Raw genomic sequence first — 18956 nt, forward strand, 5'->3', positions numbered from 1 at the left:
GAAGCATTTTGAGGTTGAAGTTCATTACTTACTTGTGCTTCAACATCTGTTAATTTGCGGGTCTGTTCAGCTGTTTGATTTAGCAAGTTTGTGCCTATTTCAATCATTACTGCAGTCTGGTTCTGCACTGCAGTTTGCTGGATCTCTACCATTTCTTTCTTCATGCTGTCTTGGATGTAATTCTCAAGCTACATGGGAGAGGAAAGAGAGAAGATAGTTGCATTCTTTAAATGTTGGAAAGGGGGTAGTGCAGGAAGCTTGCTGGCAGCCCTGCTAAATAAATTTGGTTCTTGTCCTTGTCTGTTATGCATTTATGTTAAGTTTCCCAATGGTAAGCTCTGCGAGAGGAAAACCAAATGTGATAAGAAATGTGTGGCTACTCATTTTCTAAAGGCAGGAACAGAGATTTGCAGGAGGTAGGTAGTAGGTACAGTGATGAAAGTGCTTGTGGGCACTTGGAAGTCTTTCGGCTCTAGTGCTCCCACCATTGTAACCATCAGAGGAGCTTCACCAGCTTAGGCAGTGATGGGAATTTTTTAGAAGATAAAAGTTTAGGAGTTTAGTCATCTTCCTGTATTTACACTTAACTATTTTAAAAGCATTTTTCATCACATGACTAGAATTCAAAGAGGTCAGATGTCATTTAACACTGTTATGTGTGCATTTTTATCAGAGAATTTCAAATAAAGACACAAAAGAGTAAAAAAACCTATAAATACTTTAAATGCTTAATATTAAGGAATGCAAAAGTTGTTTAAAATACTTGACTCTGAAGTAATTTCTGTCTAAACTAATATGGCTTTTTTAGTATTAACTTTCTAACAGAGTACCCTGCTTTCAAGGAAAGTGAGGAAAAATAAGTAGCAAGAGAAAATTAAAGTAGCCTTTTGCATAAATCTTTCTTTCAACCTGCCTGGAATATGAAAAAGCAGTTTGTTTTTTCTTCACACTTTATTTCTTGTCAGTAATTGCAAATAGCTCACATTTCTTTGATGTGTCACTGCTTATGTTTGAATTTATCAAAGTCCGGGCTACAAGACTTCATTTTTTTTCTAATGACTGGAGAAATTTCTAGAATCAAACTTCTACTTCACTCCAACGCTATTCTATTGAGAGAACCATAATAAATTTTGAGCTTCATGCTCTACTACAAAGAGGATACTAGCTAATAAAAAATAGCTAGTGTCATTAAGCACAAATGGTAATACATCACCAATTCCTAATCTAAGTGAAATGGTAAAACAGGTTGATATCTTGATTTTTTTAAAAATAACATTTTGATAGTCTTATCTTTACATGAATGATGGCTTGTAGCAATGAGATACTTTGAACTTTATTTTATGGCTACTATCTATATCAGTGGGAAAAAGCATCTTGTGATTTAATATTCTATAAACCACTGTTCAAATATAACCATTCCACTTTCAACCAGTTAAAGATGGATGGGCAAATTTATCAGCTTTGAATATTTAAAGTTTTCCCCTTAAATGTAACTTGAGTAACCTTTCTTACTTCACAGCTTTTTTTTTTTAAAGCAGCAAATGAAGAAAATAGAATATTAAGAAATTAAAAGCTCTAAAACTGGTAGTATATTATTACATTTGAAGTGACCATTATTTCTTGATGCTCAGTGTGACCAAACTGTTAAAGCAGTATTTGTTTGTTCACTCCAGTCTCTCCATGAGAGCGATACTGCAGTGCACAACACGGAGATTTCTGACCTGTTGTGATATAAGCTTTGACCCAAATCTACTGTTCTGCTCCATAAACATACTTCTCAGGTGTACCACAAAGATTTTAAACCAGTTTTTAGGCAGCCTTTACATGCTCTTTGCATAATGATCTTTTTGAATACTAGAATAAAGCATACAATCAGCTGGATTTTGGCATAATAATTGAACCATGAGTATCTTCAACTGCCATCATAGTATGGTAATTACAGTTATTCACTATTCATAAGGTTGATTCTTAATTGTTACCTTTTGCTCCAGGCTATTCCTCATTTTCAAAAGCTTCTCTACCAAACATGTTGAAATATTTTGCATTTTTTGGTGACATCTTTTAGGTCAGCTGCTTCTTTTAGGTTGGACAACGATGAGTGCCTTTAATTGAGTAGTAATAGTAAGGTATCTTTGGTCCTTGATCATTATACTGTGAGATGTCAGAGTATAGTGATAATTCATTTTAAAATGCAATGCAAATTGGTATTTGGTGCACCATAGTCAAAGGATGTTTGCAAAATTCTGCAGACTTTTACACAGATAAAAGTATGTAATTTTTCACTGAAGTGAGGTGAAGAGAGAGAACAACAATTAACATGTCCCTCTGAAAAGGCCCCTAGACATCTGGGGATTAAATGATTTATGAGTCCAAATTAACCTTAGCAACTGAATCTGGAAGACTGGACATCATTACAGATGACATTGAAAAAAACTTTACTCAAATGCAGCTCTGTTACAAGACTATGAAGTGAAATCTCCAGAATGCATTTTATTTGCCTCAGTATCACAGTTAAGCATGGAAATATCTTTATCAAGATCAAGGATTTGTCTTCATCTGTCAGACTTAGTGCATTGAAAGTATTGCATCATCTTTAATTTAGGAAAAAAAGCCCAAAATAAAAGAAAGACACTAATAAATAGATCAACAAAGAAAGATTGTTCATGAGCTTTGATTCCTTCATGAAATAGTTGTGGATATTTAACCTCATTCTTCAAGGTTCTTTGTTAACCAAAGAGAGAGCAGAATGAGAATCTGAGCAAAGTCATCTATGCATATAGGATTGCAGAACTGCATGACTTCTTTGTTATCACTGAGTTATTCCAAAACATGCTAGTAGAAAAGGAGTTAATTCTGGGCTTAAAGGTAAGGTAAACATTTTATGGTAGGCTTAGGCAATTTCCCAGTTCAAACACACAGATGTAAGGTTGCTCTGAATACAGTATGCAAAACCCGTGATTACTATTTAAGGCATCTGGTGGTTCTGGTTGCCAGATTTTTATACCTCTTGTCACTGTACTTGTAACCTTGGAAAGCAGTTTTGTTTGGACACACAGATCTGCATTTTCATTATTTATCTTATTTGAATATCTGTAAGTATAAGCATATCTCCAAGTATCTGATCTCTTTCAAATAATTTCTCATTTATGTGGGGATTTCTAAATCACTGAAGTATTCTCTTGACTCCAGTTTTAAGTTGGTCTTCACATCTGTTTTTTAACTTTAAAAATATTAAATATGTAATTTAGGGAATATGGTATCTGTGCTTACTTGAAAGGATGAAATGTGAATACCAAAAGGGATTTAAGATTTAAAGCCAGTTTTATTATCTGACTCAATCATTCTAATTTGGAGCAACATGAAGCATCAAAATTATAATGACCTGTTAATTGGCTTTGGAACTTCTTGGGTTTTTTTTCCGTAAAAATCCTATAAAGCATGATTACATAAAACCCTCCTGATTTTTCCTTCATATTCACTAATCCTCTCCCACTTTTGTACATTCTCTGCATGTACACATCATAACATCTCTTTTTCTGACCCAAACTAAGATATGCACTGATCCCTCTTTGCTTATTTCCCCTCTCTCTTCATCATACAATGCAAAACTGTAGATAGTAGCACTTTTTACGTCCTTTTTCTTAGTGGCAGGTACTTACTTTTATCTTTCTTCACAAAGGAGTAAAAGAATGACTTCCATCCAGAATGCCCCACCATCTCCCACTGACCTTTCTGACAGCTGAACGTGTTCCCACTGCATACCCGCGGCAAGCAAGGCCCTTGGGTTTTGCTGACAGGGTGGTGGAAGGACTTTTTTAACATAGGCTCCAGTTCCCACAGCCACAGCTGAACTACGCTGACAACACTGAGGATTAGCAGCCATTTTTGCAGGACTGCTGTTCTTTGTGGCACATTTCTTTGTAGAAACTATTCATCAGCTCCTGCCAAGGAGCCTCCTTTCTTTGTAAGCAGTAGCACACTCAGAGCTTCTGAAGGAGGAAGAATAGCTTGGGTAAAAAAGAGGTTTAAAAGAGGAAAGGACATGGGAATGAATGCCTCAGTCCCCATCCATCAGTCAGAAGGTTTGGTAGTTTGAACAGCATGTCAATATTTTGCTCAAATTGGGAAGGTGAAACAGGGATTATTTGCCAGATTTCTCCCTTGCCATGGCACTAGCTATAGTTTAATCTCTTTTTGATTCAAATAATATTGAATATTATAAGAATTGTGTTAACCATTTTGACATTATTGTTATTGAACAAAATAAATGTTAAAAACTAACATCTGACTCTTAGTGATGCATCTTTCAGAAATTTTGCTTTTGAGGAAGTAAGTCAATCAATGAATCCTATCTTAAAGATAACACAAGGGAGAGGGAATATTTGAAAGAAGGAGTAGTTAATTGATAGCATCTCAGTGATTCATCTTGGGATTTTTTTTATTAAACATTCTGTCTTTTCTGTAAGAATTTGACTGGCATGTATTCTTGAACAAAGTATAATAATGAAACCACAGATGGGAAAAAACATGTCACAAAATATGCTTAAATTGCAAAAACAGCTGGAAAAATTGAAATACTTTCACAGTTAAGATTTGTTACAAAGCTATAGTGATGCATTTGTAGAGAGAAAATATTCTCTAAGGTCACCACTTTGGAGCTGCATCATGCTTTATTACTTCAAATCATATAAAATCATAAAATTTGGCGAAAATACTCCAGCTAAATTGCCAAGAAAACAAGGACAGGTCAATAATATTGGAGCACATTCCAACACGTTGCTTTTATAGCCAAGGCTTTTTTTTTTTTTTTAAACAAGCTTTAAATTGGCAAGGAAGGAAAGACAACATGTCTTTCCTTTAGTATGTACTAAAAGAAGTATGTTTTCTAACTGTTGGCAGAGATGCTATTAATCCATTATGAAGGGCTATCAATACTCAGTCAAATGAAAAACCTTCCTGATTGTATAGTTTGTGTCCATACTATAGAATTTTTCAAAGAATCAGCAACTTATTTGTGCATTTTATAGACATTTGACTTACCATTTTTTCCATTTTAAGTTATGAATGATGTCTTGCATTCGTTCTTTGCTTCCAAATGTTTAATCTATACTAATTAAACAGTCATGTTCCTGGCATCATTTATGCTCCATGAATACATACATCCCTCCTTTGCCAAATGCTACCCCATATAAATAGTACAAATAGTACTGGATGCTTGTTCTATTTTATAGAATTTGTCAGTAATTGAAGCAGGCTTTCCAAATAAAATTTGGTGATTTTGTGATTTTTTTTAATGTTTATAGTCTGAGTCCATCAACTCTAACATTTATTTCCAACAAGAGGTAATGTTAATCATGAGTTTCTACACAACACTATGTCCTGTGTGAACAGGTTGTGTTACAACTCATCCTGCGTGCTTAGTCATCTAATGTAGATACAGAGAAAACTGTGGGGCTAATGACACAAATGTAGTGATTTTCCTCTAACTTTTGTTCTGGATTTATAAAAATTGAGTAGATCCAGTAGAAAACCTAGCAACAAAAAATATATTTACGCTAGCCACCTTTAAAAAATGCATTGAAGCTACAGAGCTTGGTGTATTGTAGAAGCCTGGGCAGTAAGGAGTTAATGTGTTGTTATGCCTCAAATGCTGATGGCTATTCAGGTGGCAAGTAAGAAGTTGATGTGGTTAGAAAGAGGGGCTGTTGGAAAATAGGGCAGCACCTTTCTGGAACCCACTTCTGGTCTATAGTGAGATAGAGGACAGCAGATAGATAGAAGTGGGGTCAAGAACTTGGCATGAACTGTCAGCTGAGGGTCAATCCAGTAGAGGGGGACCAAGACCATCAAAAGACACTTAAAGACACTCAACCCATTTCCAGAAAGGTCCAGAAGAATGGACTGCCCCTGATCACGTATTTACATGAAGAGTGAGAAACCTAATCCTAGGGGAGGGAAATTTACCTGTAAAATGGTACCCCTATTTGTAGGGATGGCACCACTAGGACCTTGGACACCCTATCAGCTGGATCAGTGCTGGATCCAGAACCCTTTCCTCTCCTACCTCATTTCTCTTTATAGGGGCAAAAATATTTCCATGCCAAGTGTGTCATCTGTTAAGAAAACTTTGTGAGCATTTTTCTTTTGGACCCCTTTGGCTTTTGCCATTCTTCTTTGACCAAAGGCATTGAGGAATTTTGGATGCTGCCTTCCACAAAGGAGTGACATGGTACACATATATTAAGCTGTCAAAAACTTTGAGTTATAGTTCTCACATCCCTAATAAAAATGTCATGTGCTTTATTTAGAACTTATCTTTGCAAATTTTAACCACTTGAGTTTAATCAGCTCTTCCAATACCTGTGGTCATCATCCTGGTGCTTTCTTCACCAAGATGTTCATTATACACACAAAAGCAAGCAAGATGGAAAACATATTTAAGCATCCATAATCAGATTTGCTTAGTTGTAGTAACAGGGCCAAATAAGAAGACTGTTGAGTCTCATTAGTTCCTTTGGGAATACTTTTCCAGAGTATAAATGTGCCCTTCCTGCTTCTCGTACTCCAGATATCTTGAGGTATCTTTAACCTAGTAATGCTTAGTCTTAGTTGCCCTGCCCTTTTCTAGAGTGGCAGTGTTCTTTGGATTGTGGCCACATCTGATTTCTTCATGAGTCATCTGAAGTAGAATTTAGCCCATAATTTGGACTTTTTTTTTTTTTAATGCTGTGCCAGTATGTGGTTTTCTGATTGCAAAAGGTTATGCTTATATGCCACAAAATCCTTAAATTTCTGATTCACATATACATTTTTTATATAAAGACAAAAATATTGGTTTTTTCAAAGACTATTTTAACAGACTTACTTTACACATGAAATACTAAATAATTGTTTATTTGTAGTGTAATTGAAGTCTGTACATTGGGAGGGTTTTCTTGGTATGAGCCACTTTGGATCCTGCTGAATATGGATAACAGTGAAATGTAATGTACTTTTTAAAAAATAAAGAAACACTGCCTCAATTTCATCACAGCAGTTCATGTAGACAATATATAGTATTTTGCTGATGTATATATGCTGCACATGTTCCTTAATATGTGTGTAACCATATTGACAGGCATTCCATATGTGCTTGTATTTGTCTTTCCACATCTCATTATTCCATTGGTGTTATGAAGGCAAAATAGTATCAAAATTTCAATTTCGCAAACAGTTTTGTTCTTTTTAAAATAGCTTTTAGTACGTATTTTCAGTCTGTCCCTGTTGCTATTGCTTCAAGTCAGAATGGAGATAGAAGAATCACTACCCTTTCCAAGAGTCATTTATCTTGACAGACCTAAGGGAACACATTTTTAAGGGCATTTCATCAATCCCCATCAATCAGACCTCAAGCGATTTTAAAGCAACTTTTAATAAAATAATTTATTTATCCATGTTTTCTGGAAGTAAGTTATCAATTTTAGGAGCTTGTAACTTTTGGAAAAAATAGTACACTGCAGAAATAAAATGCAATCATGTCTGAAAAAGAAAAATTTAAATTTTCTTCTTTTTTTTTTTTTTTTCCCTAGAACAGGAATTCCCAATGGTCTATGAGTTGTTTCTCGAGGGAGGGAAAAAAATCTTTTGGGAATGTATATGGGAATGCTTGAGATGTCTCAATGCCCCATCAAACATATCTGCCTGTCCAGACCTCCAGCTAAGATTTTTCTCTTATCTCATTTAACTGTCAGCAAACAAAAGGTGAAAGTAACATCATAAATGAATATTATCTGGAAGTGAACTGTGATTTACTGGAAAACAGTCAAGCTAAAATTGTGTAATAAAATACTAAAGGTTTATATGCTAACTCTTAAAATAGTAAATACAGACTTTAAAGTAAATTATATGCAGATGGTTCTGGTAGGGACACTTGTGCACTAAATGAAAGCTTACCAGCTTATTCTCCTGCCTGATTACACTACATTTAGAGGAAACTGTTACACTTTTATAATTTACACTTGCTAGCACAAGAAAAATATTCCCCTCTCCTTTACTGGCAAGACTCTACTTTTAAAAACCCTAAATTTTCATTAATGTAACATGAAACAAAATGTATGAAATGTCTTCACTTTCTATACAAATATTTATAAAGAATGACTTTCAATCTGTGTTCTTGAATGGAAGTATTTTGTATCTAATTCTAAAAGCTATTACAGCATGATTATACTTTCTACTGTATGTTTTGAATTATGACTGTTACAGTCCAAGTGGTGATGTAGAAAAGGCAAAGGAGCACATTGGAAAAAGGAATAACTTTGACAACTAAACACTCCTAAAGGCTGTGGTAGAGTTGAGCTCCCGCCATTCCAGACACTGAGCTTATTTTGTATATGTAATTCTACACTACTGCTTTCCTACCTACACATGTGTTTTGTCACTTGGAGGCTGACATGGGTTCATTGTGCTATATATGGTGCACATACTTTCTATGGTGCATTTCTGGGGAGTTGTACAGTAAATTGCAAATGGAAAATATTATTTTCAGAAAACCACTGTTAGTGGAAACTAAATAATCAACTTGACAAACCACTTAACAGTGTGAATTTCTATGTAGGTAGGTAAATAATTTTTAAAAAACAAAATTTAACAAGAGTATCTTCAAAATTAAAATCAGTTCTTTGGTGATTAGCCATACTCGTTAAGAGTTAAGGCTCTTCATTAAGGCAATAATTTAAGATTCTGAATCCCGATTTTTCTGGATCATAGCTAAGTGGTATTTCTCTTAAAAATCAGGGAAGGAATTCATAAAGTTCCCATTAGTCTAAAAATAAAGAATAAATAAATAAATAGTGTGAGTCATGAATGGCATTTTGCCGAAGTTCAGTAGCACTGAAGCCAGGAAGACAAGAAGCCAGTGATGCTTCAGCCATTCACTGAAATGCATATAAATATGTTTTCATTATATGCAACAAGCCACCAATACTTAAAATTAGGTTTCCATACTTATAAACAGTGTAGGAAATACTGCTAATCAATATTTAAATTTTAAACACTTGGTTATGGCATTGAGCTATAATTTCACAAATTAAATATTAAAATTTTTTGGAGACAAGCCTACATGTTTTCCTCAGATTTTGGACTTGCATGTGAGCATCAGGGAATCAGGACTTTACCAGACCGCTGTAAGGACAAGATTCTGCCCTACAAAGATGACATCTGAATAAACACTTGGTATCCCAGATCTTATTTCTCATAATCCTTTTTCATTTGTGTATTTTTTCCATTCCACTGAGTAATAGGAAACTGAAATAAACTTACTATCAGATATGCTGGTGACATTTTTCATTAAAAACATTGTCTATGTAGCCTCATAAACTTTACAAAATATTTAGCAAATTTATCGGTCACAGTTAAAGCCATTTATCTTTTTTTATCTCAACTTACCATATCAAGTGTTTTTTTATGAACTCCTCTTTCAACAGGACAGTCTATTTTATAGAATAGTTCATGATGTGGTAAAGCAAATCACAGTTCAAGCTTTTGATGAATATGAAGCAAATTCCACTTTTCAGAACATGTTATTGGGGAAGTGAAAAAGACCTAGGCATTAGCAGTTCATTCTCAGCATTGCTTTCTAGGGAAGCAGTCATCTTGCATTCCATTTCCAACCAGAAGGAAGAATGATTTGGAGTTCAAGGATCAAGCTAGTTAGGAAGCTATGGTACACAATTAGTCCCTTTTGTAAGCTATAAAACTGGGTGTCTCCGGTTTCAAAGCCGTGTTCACTGAGCATCTTTCAGCATGACAAAAATTAGATTCTTTTTAAAGTTCACAGGTTAAGGAAACTGAAAGCATTTTTAGTAGTTCTTGAGCTTTGCAACATACTGGCATCTAATTATAGTTTATTGAGCTTTAATGAGATCTTTTTCTTGTAGAAGAAGCCTCAATGATGCTACCAAGAGACAACCAGTCATTTTTGCTGAAGGCCTGACAAATTTTGAATGCTCAAGACTTTGGGGAAGCACATGTCAGCTGCTGATTTCAATTTTGAGAGACTGAATTTTTTTACTAAGAACCCATTCATTGATTTTGTAGGGGAGAAGAGAAAGTAATTTGTGCTCGAGAACTGTAGCTCTTTTTTTAAGATGTGCTGCATCTTTCTCACTACTGTTTCGGTTGATAATATGCTAGATGGACTGGGGAGGTGGAGTGTCTGGAGAACTGCTACATTTACATCACCAGCTTGAAAATTCCTCAATTGCTGGACCAAACCTGTCAGAGAACTTCCCAAAGGCTTCCAAAACTGGGCAGGGCAAGCAGGACCCAAAAACCAAACTAGCCTTAAATATGCTACAGAAAGCACTAAAGGCTGCCTTAAAAAGAGAAGCTCAGGTGGCCATCTCTGTTTGGCTAAAAAAAATTAGCATCCTTATATGTTCTTGTCAAATACCACTTATTTATTTCTCTGTACTGTTCCATTAGCCCAGTTAAGAGTCTTTAGTGCAAAAGCTTCTGAGGATTTCCATGCTTGAAAGATAAATTAGGAAGCTACTGTGTTAAAGGGCACAAACACAAATATTTGGAAGCAAGATCAGAACATATAGGCAGCATATTGCAGAAACAAAATGTAGTGTGTAATGCAGGAAAAAAAGTTAAATTATGTAATCCTGATTAAAAACAGGGCTTTTTTTCTGTCTCAATAGCTGGAATTATCCATCTAAAAGCAGACAGTTTAGGTTTTTTGAACAGAAACATGAAGACAGGTCTTTTCATCCATTGCTTCCAAAATTTCTTCTTTGTCTCTGGTACACCTTGAGCACTCAGGTGGTGGTGGAGAGTCTTGAGCTCCAGTCAGTGCTCCTGAAAGCTTGACGCCAGGCAGCTGCCGGTATGTGCCCTTCTAGAAAGACCAGAAGCCAGATACTCTCAAAACAAATGATGCTATTGGCATTAACCATAAGAGAAAAGGAGAAAGTATCAGCAAAAATGTCTGAGAACCAAATCTATACGTTATAGGATGGTTATTTTATGAGAGGACACTATTCTCTGTCTGTCAAGATCAGACAAGAAGTGCCACTGAAGAGGGAGACTTTGAAATATGCTTTCCAGAGACTCTCTTGGATGTAAAACTCTGCTGTCAAGATGAGTAAGCATATTAGCAGTGGAGAAAGTAAAGTGACATTGATACTATGTGCACCTAGCCAGAAAAGAAAGCTATTTTTCTTGCATTTGAGAGGTTCAACCATCATAAATTTCAGTAAAGCCAAATGCAAGGTCCTGAACCTGGGTCCAGGAAATCCCAGGCATAAGTACAGGTTGGGCAGTGAAGGGATTGATGGCAGCCCTGCCAAGAAGGACTTGGATGTGCTGGTGGATGAGAGGCTGAACATGCCCAGCAGTGTGTGCTCAAAGCCCAGAAAGCAAATTGTATCCTGGGCTGTATCCAAAGCAGTGTGAGCAGCAGAGCAAGGGAGGGGATTCTGTCTCTGCTGTGCTCTGCTCTGGTGGGACCCCAGCTGGACTAGTGCTGCATCCAGCTCTGGGTCCTGCAGCATTGGAAGGGGTTTGAATGGATCCAGAGGAAGGCCACAAAGATGATCTGATGGTTGAAGCACCTCCTCTATGAAGACAGGTTGAGAGAGTTGGGATTTTTCAGTCTAGAGAAAAGAAGGTTTTCAGAGACCATAGAGCAGATTTCCAATACCTAAAGGGGGCTCACAAGAAAGCTGGAGAGGGACTTTTTCACAAAGGCATGTAGTGACGGGACAAGAGGGAATGGCTGTAAACTGGAGGTGGGTAGGTTTAAGTTAGATATTAGAAAGAAATTCTTTACAGTGAGGGTGGCGAGGCACTGACACAGGTTGCCCAGAGAAGTTGTGGACACCCCATCCCTGGAAGTGTTCAACCCCAGGCTGCATGGAGCTCTGAGTAACATGGTCTAGCGGAAGGTGTCCCTACCTACAGCAGAGTAGTTGAAACCAGGTAACCTTATAGATTCCTTCCAAACTAAAGCATTCTGTGATTACTCAGGAAAGTATGCACAGAAGATTAAAAACAAATTTAGCTATAAGGACAAAAGAATCCAGAACTCAGAATTATGATGAGAAAGAATGTAGAGGAAAGGGAAGCCAGGAAGCTGCATAACTTTAATAGGAGAAAAGAAATAAAGAAAATTAATCTGTGTGAGCAGAATTTTAAAAGTGGATGTGGATAGGAATAGGGATAGGAATTCTTAATGACAGTAAGCTGCAAAAGGGGACTGGAAGGCTGATGTTGAGGGAAAGAATTCTCTGGTTTGTTTGAAGTTTAAAAACATGGAAGAAAATTCACTGAGGAAAATGGTGAGTACAAAGGACTTGACTGGATGAGACTCTTGGGAGATGTTACTCCCACATGGACTAGAGAGGGACAAGAAAAAGAAAATGTTTATTTCCTTGTGATGAAAATTATTACTCTTTTTTCCAGTACTCTATTCCAGTAGCATTCTTAGTTAGAGGTAGTCCACATGAATTAAGCCTTAAAGCTTAATCTGATATACTTAAATCTGATATGCTGGTTACACTTAAATCTGATATAGTGGTCTACTCCATTATCAACTTCAAATACTTTCTCAATATTGTTTTATTAATACTTAGTGAAACAAAGTATTTTTAATTTCACTAAGAAGTCAGTGAGAATTTTTCTACTTGTTTTGAGCAGAGCTAGGATTTTGTACAGTGTCCTCAGAGCCTTTTTAAAATAACAAAGTTTACCATAACAAAGAAGCTGAACTCAAGACATGGCTAAGTTTTTTCTAGATTCAAGTCAAATAAACTTACATGTCAGAGAAAAAAAATAGGGTATTTTTAACTATATATTTAAACTTTCTTGCCTAGCTGGTAAACTATAGTTGACAGAATCCTTGCTTGTATGTGCTAAGATTTCAACGGGGTCAGATTGTTTATATTTGTTGCAGTTTATACTCTTTCTAAGGGCTCGATTATTAGTCTAGGGGCTTGCTTTCTAGTTATTTGAACTTTGTTCATCATGTCAGAGTAGTTTCCAGAAAACATTCCCAGTAAGGCTCCAGTAGCCTTTAGCGATAAAACAATAGTTTTTTAATTTACTATTAATTTATAGGCAAACATTATATCTGACAGAAAATCTGGCATCAGGATGACAGTTTAACATAAGTGAAAACACAGGGATAGTTAATACGGTCAAAGTTCAGGCCTCATGCAAGGAAGCTTAGGGGGTTTTTTAAGTCAATTCCTTAGAAACAATAAAACACAAGATTTTTTTATTTTTTACTTATTAATTAAACTGTCTTTTGCCTACTTTATCAGTTTTTTTAAGTTGTACTAAGGAACTGGAAACTAGTGTTTCATTTGAATAGTTAAATTACCCTGTTTATAAAAAAATTGTTCTGACAAGAAAGCAAAACTAAGAAAATTTTTTCATTAGGTCTTCACTGGGGAATTTTCTTGAGTAAGAAAACTGTCTGACTGGACAGAGTATCTATTAATGCAAACTGAAGTATGGCAAGTGTGTTTTCTATTACTACATGTATTTTAGTCTTTATATGCAGCTTTTTTGTATTTGAATGTTAAGATTTTGTGCAGCTGAATTTGTCAGTTAACAGATGATAACCTGGAAAAATGAGGCTGTTGCTTCTTGACTGAATGGCATATTCTCCTTAAGGTGCTGGTTTATATTTCATTCTGAAACTGTGGGTTTGAACTAGTATCTTGCAGGTAGTTACACCATGTAACTGGAAAATGAGGAAAATTGTTGCATAGAACATAATGTAATACATGGGAAAAGACCTAAGGCAAATATATAAAGTGTCATAACATGATGTCTATAAGTTCTGTTCAAGAAGACGAAACTAAAAGGATTTTTAGGTACTAGGGATTAAAATTAAACCTCTCAGCTTACTCAGGTACCTCCATGTAAGTCTGTACATCAGGTCACATGATGAGCAGCAGCCCTGTGGCACAGGCATGTCACATCACGTGTGGGGGAGCTGCTGTGGGGCTATGGCTATTGCCCAGGAAATGTCCTTTCCACTTAGCTGGGTGTCTCCCCATTCCCACACCCTGACAGAATGGAACAAAGAGGCTTTTCCTTCCAGGATCACGCACATCAGGTGCAGGCCTGAACCAAAAAGCAAGCATAGCGATGAAGCTGATACCGTGAGAGCAGGAGGTGAATGACTCTTAGTGCCTGCAGCATGAGAATGACCAGGTCTGCAGAGCAGTTGTTTGGACAGGGCTTAAGACACTGCTCAGTCATTTTTATACTAGAGATTTTCAAAAGATCCTACTATTTTTAAATGGATACAATTATTTTCTCCAATGATTAGAACTTTTAGTTTTTCTCCCTGTCAAAAAGTTCTTTTAAATGGAGTGATAAAGATCAAACATTTGCTCAGTGTGTTTTCCTGTGGTTTTCATAAACCGTTTATTCAAAAAACATACTAAAATGTTGCTTCTGAAGTACACAAATTATGGCAGTTGTGTGATAATGCTGTACTACACTAGAATGCTCTAATACAATAATTTTGATTTTATACTGGACTACTCTGGTCCTCATCAATGCTTTAGTACAGACTTTGAAGTGTACATAGCTAGTTTCAATCTCTTATTATTTATATTCCTAAAAGGTATTACACAGTCTAACAATTGAATACCTATTAGAAGAATTTTATTTGCGAATATTGAGAGAGCAGTAATAAATCAAGCAAGGCATTTTTTTTCCACTTTCTGGAAATAATAAGCTCTCAGTTGTGCACCACAACACACTGATTTTAATATCTGAGCAAAATCAATGATACAAATCTGATACATTTTTCCCCAGAGGGTAAAGGAACTCTATGTAGTTGTGCTTTTTATTTTAAAGCTCTGTCATGATGCTTGAGACCTGAATACAAGTACAAAAACTAAAAAATAACTTTCTGTCTACATTATTAAAGGGATTTGAGCAAAGCTATGACATTTCATGCTGCGTGGTTTTAACGAGATATCTCCAGAGACAGCTGAATTGGAAAAAAAGTTGCTGTCATCTAAGAATTGTAAAGTATTTGCTCATCTAGAGAGGAAAATGTTTCTTTACAGCTTCTGTGAATAGTGAATTCTGTGAAGAATACTAAATTCCCATGCATACTTTTATTAACAGAAAGAGAAGTTAACAGAAAGAGGGTTGCATGGTTGCATATTCTATCAGCCTTCTCTTTTTAGTAGTAAGACCTTTTTATGACCTTCGTAGACTCCTGGAAGATTGTTAGCTAAACTGATAAAGCTTCATATGGGCAGTATAAAGATGGCAGAAAAGTTCCTGTAGCTTCCTGCTCTCTCTTCAAACTAAGCCATAATGTGCTAGAAGTTGGAAAGAGAATAGATAGATATCATTTAATCATACAAATTGCAGGATACATTTGCTGAGCTTTATAAACAACATCTTAATTTTAGGGCTAACCTGTTCCACAAACGGATAAAAATGAACAGGATTTTCAGTAATTACTCAGAACACACTAAGATTTTCTTTTAAAAAAGCTTTTAAGGAGTAGTAATGTCTTTTTTGAGGCAGCTTAAGAACTGACAAAGTGAGTGTTTGCAGAACTATCTAAGTGTGGGATTTTTTTTTTTTAATACAAAACATAGATCTGGATTTTGTAACCTGAAGAATTCTTTAACATCTCTGAGCCTGGTTTACTTGGAATAGACATCAGGTTCACCAAAAAGTATTTCTCTTATTCTCACTAGAGAATAAATAAAATTAATTTTTCCTCTGCCCCATTTCCTAGAAATATGTCTGCTCAAAGAAATGAAATTATCACAGTATTTTCACTTGTAAAGCACTTTTTAACTTACTTTGTGTATCAGGTTATTTAATTTATTGCTCTGTAATGTGCCATATCTTTAAAGCATTTCCAGGTGTTTAATTACTGTGCTATACTTTTTTCTCCACAAATGCTTTGCCTTTCTAAGCTATATGACATTAGTATTATTTTCCCACCTCTAGTTTATATTTGTCTAGTCTGAGAAATTCAAACAATAAAATGGCAGATAAAATTGTCAGTTCATATTTCTGAAACTTATTATTCTGTGCCACAGAAACTCTCCTTTTCTTGAAGGCTCTAATGATACTTAACAGTCCACTGACACATTGTTTTCACTGTTATTACCAGTGAGCTATTTCATAGGGTGTATTTGGACTACCTAAATATTTCCTGTGCATGACATCCTTGTTTCAGGTACATGATTTTTTTTTTTCCTCAAGAGACATCTCTTCCCATTTTCCCTTATGCAGTCTGTCCTTAGGGCTCCCATTAGTATCCTAACATGCTAACTAGATGCAAGAGCCATTTTTCTCTGAAGTACAACTTGCATCTCCAGTTCCAGGAACTTTGGGGTTTTTTGTTGTTTTGTTTTGGTTTTGGGTTGGTTGGTTTTTCTGTTTTGTTTTGTGGTTTTGGGTTTGGTTTTTTTTATGGTAAGAGCGGTGACACACTGGAACAGGCTACCTTGAGAAGATGTGCCCCATCAATGGAAGTGTTCAAGGTCTGGCTGGATAGGTCTTCGAGCAACTTGATTTGGAAGATGGCCCTGCCCACAGCAGAGGGGTTGGAACTAGATGATCTCTGAAGAGCCCTTCCAAACCAAACCCATCTGCTATTCTGTGATTCTCTCAGGATGTGGTAATAGGAAGTCAAAGTCTTATGGAAAAGATCCTGATTTGACTCTTGTACTCAAGCTGCTTTCTAACAAGTGGGAAGCATAATGTTTATCTATATATGCATATAATATTTGCAGTCTAGTCCACAGTTGTACCTAATTTGTTAATTGTGGTCTTAGCATTACAGTAGTGAGCATTGTAAATTAATAAGTAGAAAGGTAAGTAAGTGGAGGAAAGTAAGTTTGCCTGTTTAAAAAAAAAATACCTATTGTCTCTGAATTTTCAGGCCTACAAACTTCAGTGCTAAAGTAATATGTTAGGATGAGAGCCATGCAGCATGCTAGCTTTTGCAAGTTCTTCAGCAATGCTGGCAAATCTGTCTCTTCAAGGGGGATTTAAGTTTTCCATTCCTCCATTCGTATCCTTCAGGCTGAAGAGGCTGATTGAACTTGCTCTAGGAGGCTAATTAATATAGACTAATGAAACTCTGGGTTTACAATGTTCCAAAGATCCAAGAGTGGCCCCTCTCTGTTGTCGACATTAAAGCAAGATGTAAGACTGTGTCTTCTAAATCAGTTGGCAACATTTTGCCTCTCTAGCCCTATAACAATAGTAACAGTGGGGGAAGACCATCTTACTTTGCCCCCATCCTGGCTTTCAGCCAAAGCTGTGTAGAAGCCCATGAAATGACAGGTGCAGCAGGAGGTTCTTGCATCAAAGTATGTAAAAGGTTATTAAACAAATAATGGTTAAAGAAGCTGCTTAGTACTGTAAATCAAAGAATAGGGTACGTTTTGAAAAGCAAATACTGTAGTATGTAAAGGACAGTATTAAACAGTCACTAAAGGTACTAGTTGTCATATTGTGAAGGTTAGAAATGGGTCTAACCCATTTCTGTGGGCTCTGAGTAACTTCCATTCTAAGCAATACATACGTTATAGCTTAGGAATCAAGTAAATTTTATTGTTTTACTTGGTAAATTTGAGGTGAGATGCAAATTGTCAAATTTTCTCATAATTGACAAGAAAAAAGGAGTAGTAACAATAATCATCTGTAAAATAAACACCATCCCCAACTTTAATCTCTCTGACAAAGTATCAAAGATATTCTAAAGGTTATGCTGTTAAATTTCATATATATAAGTGGGTATGCAAATAATATGAACTGGAAACTGGCAATTCGAGAAGCTTCAAGCTCATTTCCTATATGTACACTTGAAAAAATAAAAAAAAATAAAAGAGAGGAAAAAAAAGTAAATTAAACACTTGCTGTCAATAACTGGTGGAGAAAATATCCCATTTTGCTATTTGGACCAGTCAAAGATGAGAAGTTTGGTCATGTTAATAACAAACAAAGCATAGGAGAATATATCTTGAATGATAGCAAGAGACTGCTTCTGTAAGCCTCTATTTATCCCATTTTTTACTGATAACATCTTTGAGAAAGTGAATTCTGTATTTCAATTTTGTCTTGTAGATCTGTACAAGAAAATCTCATCTTCTTTCTTGATTTTGTACAATTTCATGCCTGTATCACCAATTTGGTATTGGCGGAATGATGAAGAAATGGTTTCTATAACACAGTTTTTAAACACATGCAACAACGTCATTTCAAATCCTTCCACTGAAATTTACCTACAGAAAATACGAGAATAAACTGCATAATTATATAATCCAGAGTAGTGTGGAAACTTTATCTGGTACTAATCTGAAAGTAAGGAAGTATTTTCTTTTGAGTCCTGCCAGTTTTCTTTTGCTTAGCAAATAATTGTTGATAGACAGAAACAAGCACTTCTCACAATAAGTAAAAACAGATGCATTAATTAAGAAAGGAATGTAGGATTCAGAATCAGAATCATTTCTTGAGTACTTCAAAATCCAACACTGTTCAATATATTTGTCCTTATCCATTGTGGGCAGATGGATTTGAATGGCAGCATGTCAAAGTATCATTTTGTATTTGACAAATGACATTCAGTACAGCAATAATTATAACGTTTCAGGGTATCAAGACAAGGGATAAATGAATCTCAGTTAAGTGTATCCAAAGATACTGGATTTCTATCAACAGTGCGTCCTCCTGGTCTTCTGGGATGGTTCAGAATGAAGCTCTGGTAATGGATTTAAATGTTGACTCTTGACACAGATTTTTATTTGCTGGTCTTTTGATCTGCTGATAAGTTACAAATAAATTACCTGTATTCCAGATGCTATCATCAATTTGATCATACATTGTTTTCAGTTGTTTGTAATAGGAAAGACTAAGAAAATATGATCTGTTTCTTCTACACTATTGCTGTGGACAGGAGTCATATCTCCTGA

At 35.7% G+C, this 18956-nt stretch overlaps 2 protein-coding genes across 8 annotated transcripts in view; one reads left to right on the forward strand and one right to left on the reverse strand.

Moving 5' to 3' along the window:
- Positions 1–18956, forward strand: part of MCPH1 (microcephalin 1) — a 124268-nt gene that overhangs the window by 66661 nt on the left and 38651 nt on the right. The window lies entirely within an intron of this gene.
- ANGPT2 (angiopoietin 2) overlaps positions 1–18956 on the reverse strand; it is a 40901-nt gene that overhangs the window by 18236 nt on the left and 3709 nt on the right. Inside the window, exon 2 of one of the 2 annotated variants that reach the window (XM_004176853.5) lies at positions 33–188. The exons of the other annotated variant lie outside the window; for it this stretch is intronic. Coding sequence (XP_004176901.4) covers positions 33–188 — 156 coding nt within the window. The remainder of the gene's footprint in view (positions 1–32; positions 189–18956) is intronic. 2 annotated transcript variants of the gene reach the window in all.

The sequence above is a fragment of the Taeniopygia guttata genome, chromosome 3, assembly GCF_048771995.1.
Source record: "Taeniopygia guttata chromosome 3, bTaeGut7.mat, whole genome shotgun sequence".
NCBI lineage: Eukaryota > Metazoa > Chordata > Aves > Passeriformes > Estrildidae > Taeniopygia > Taeniopygia guttata.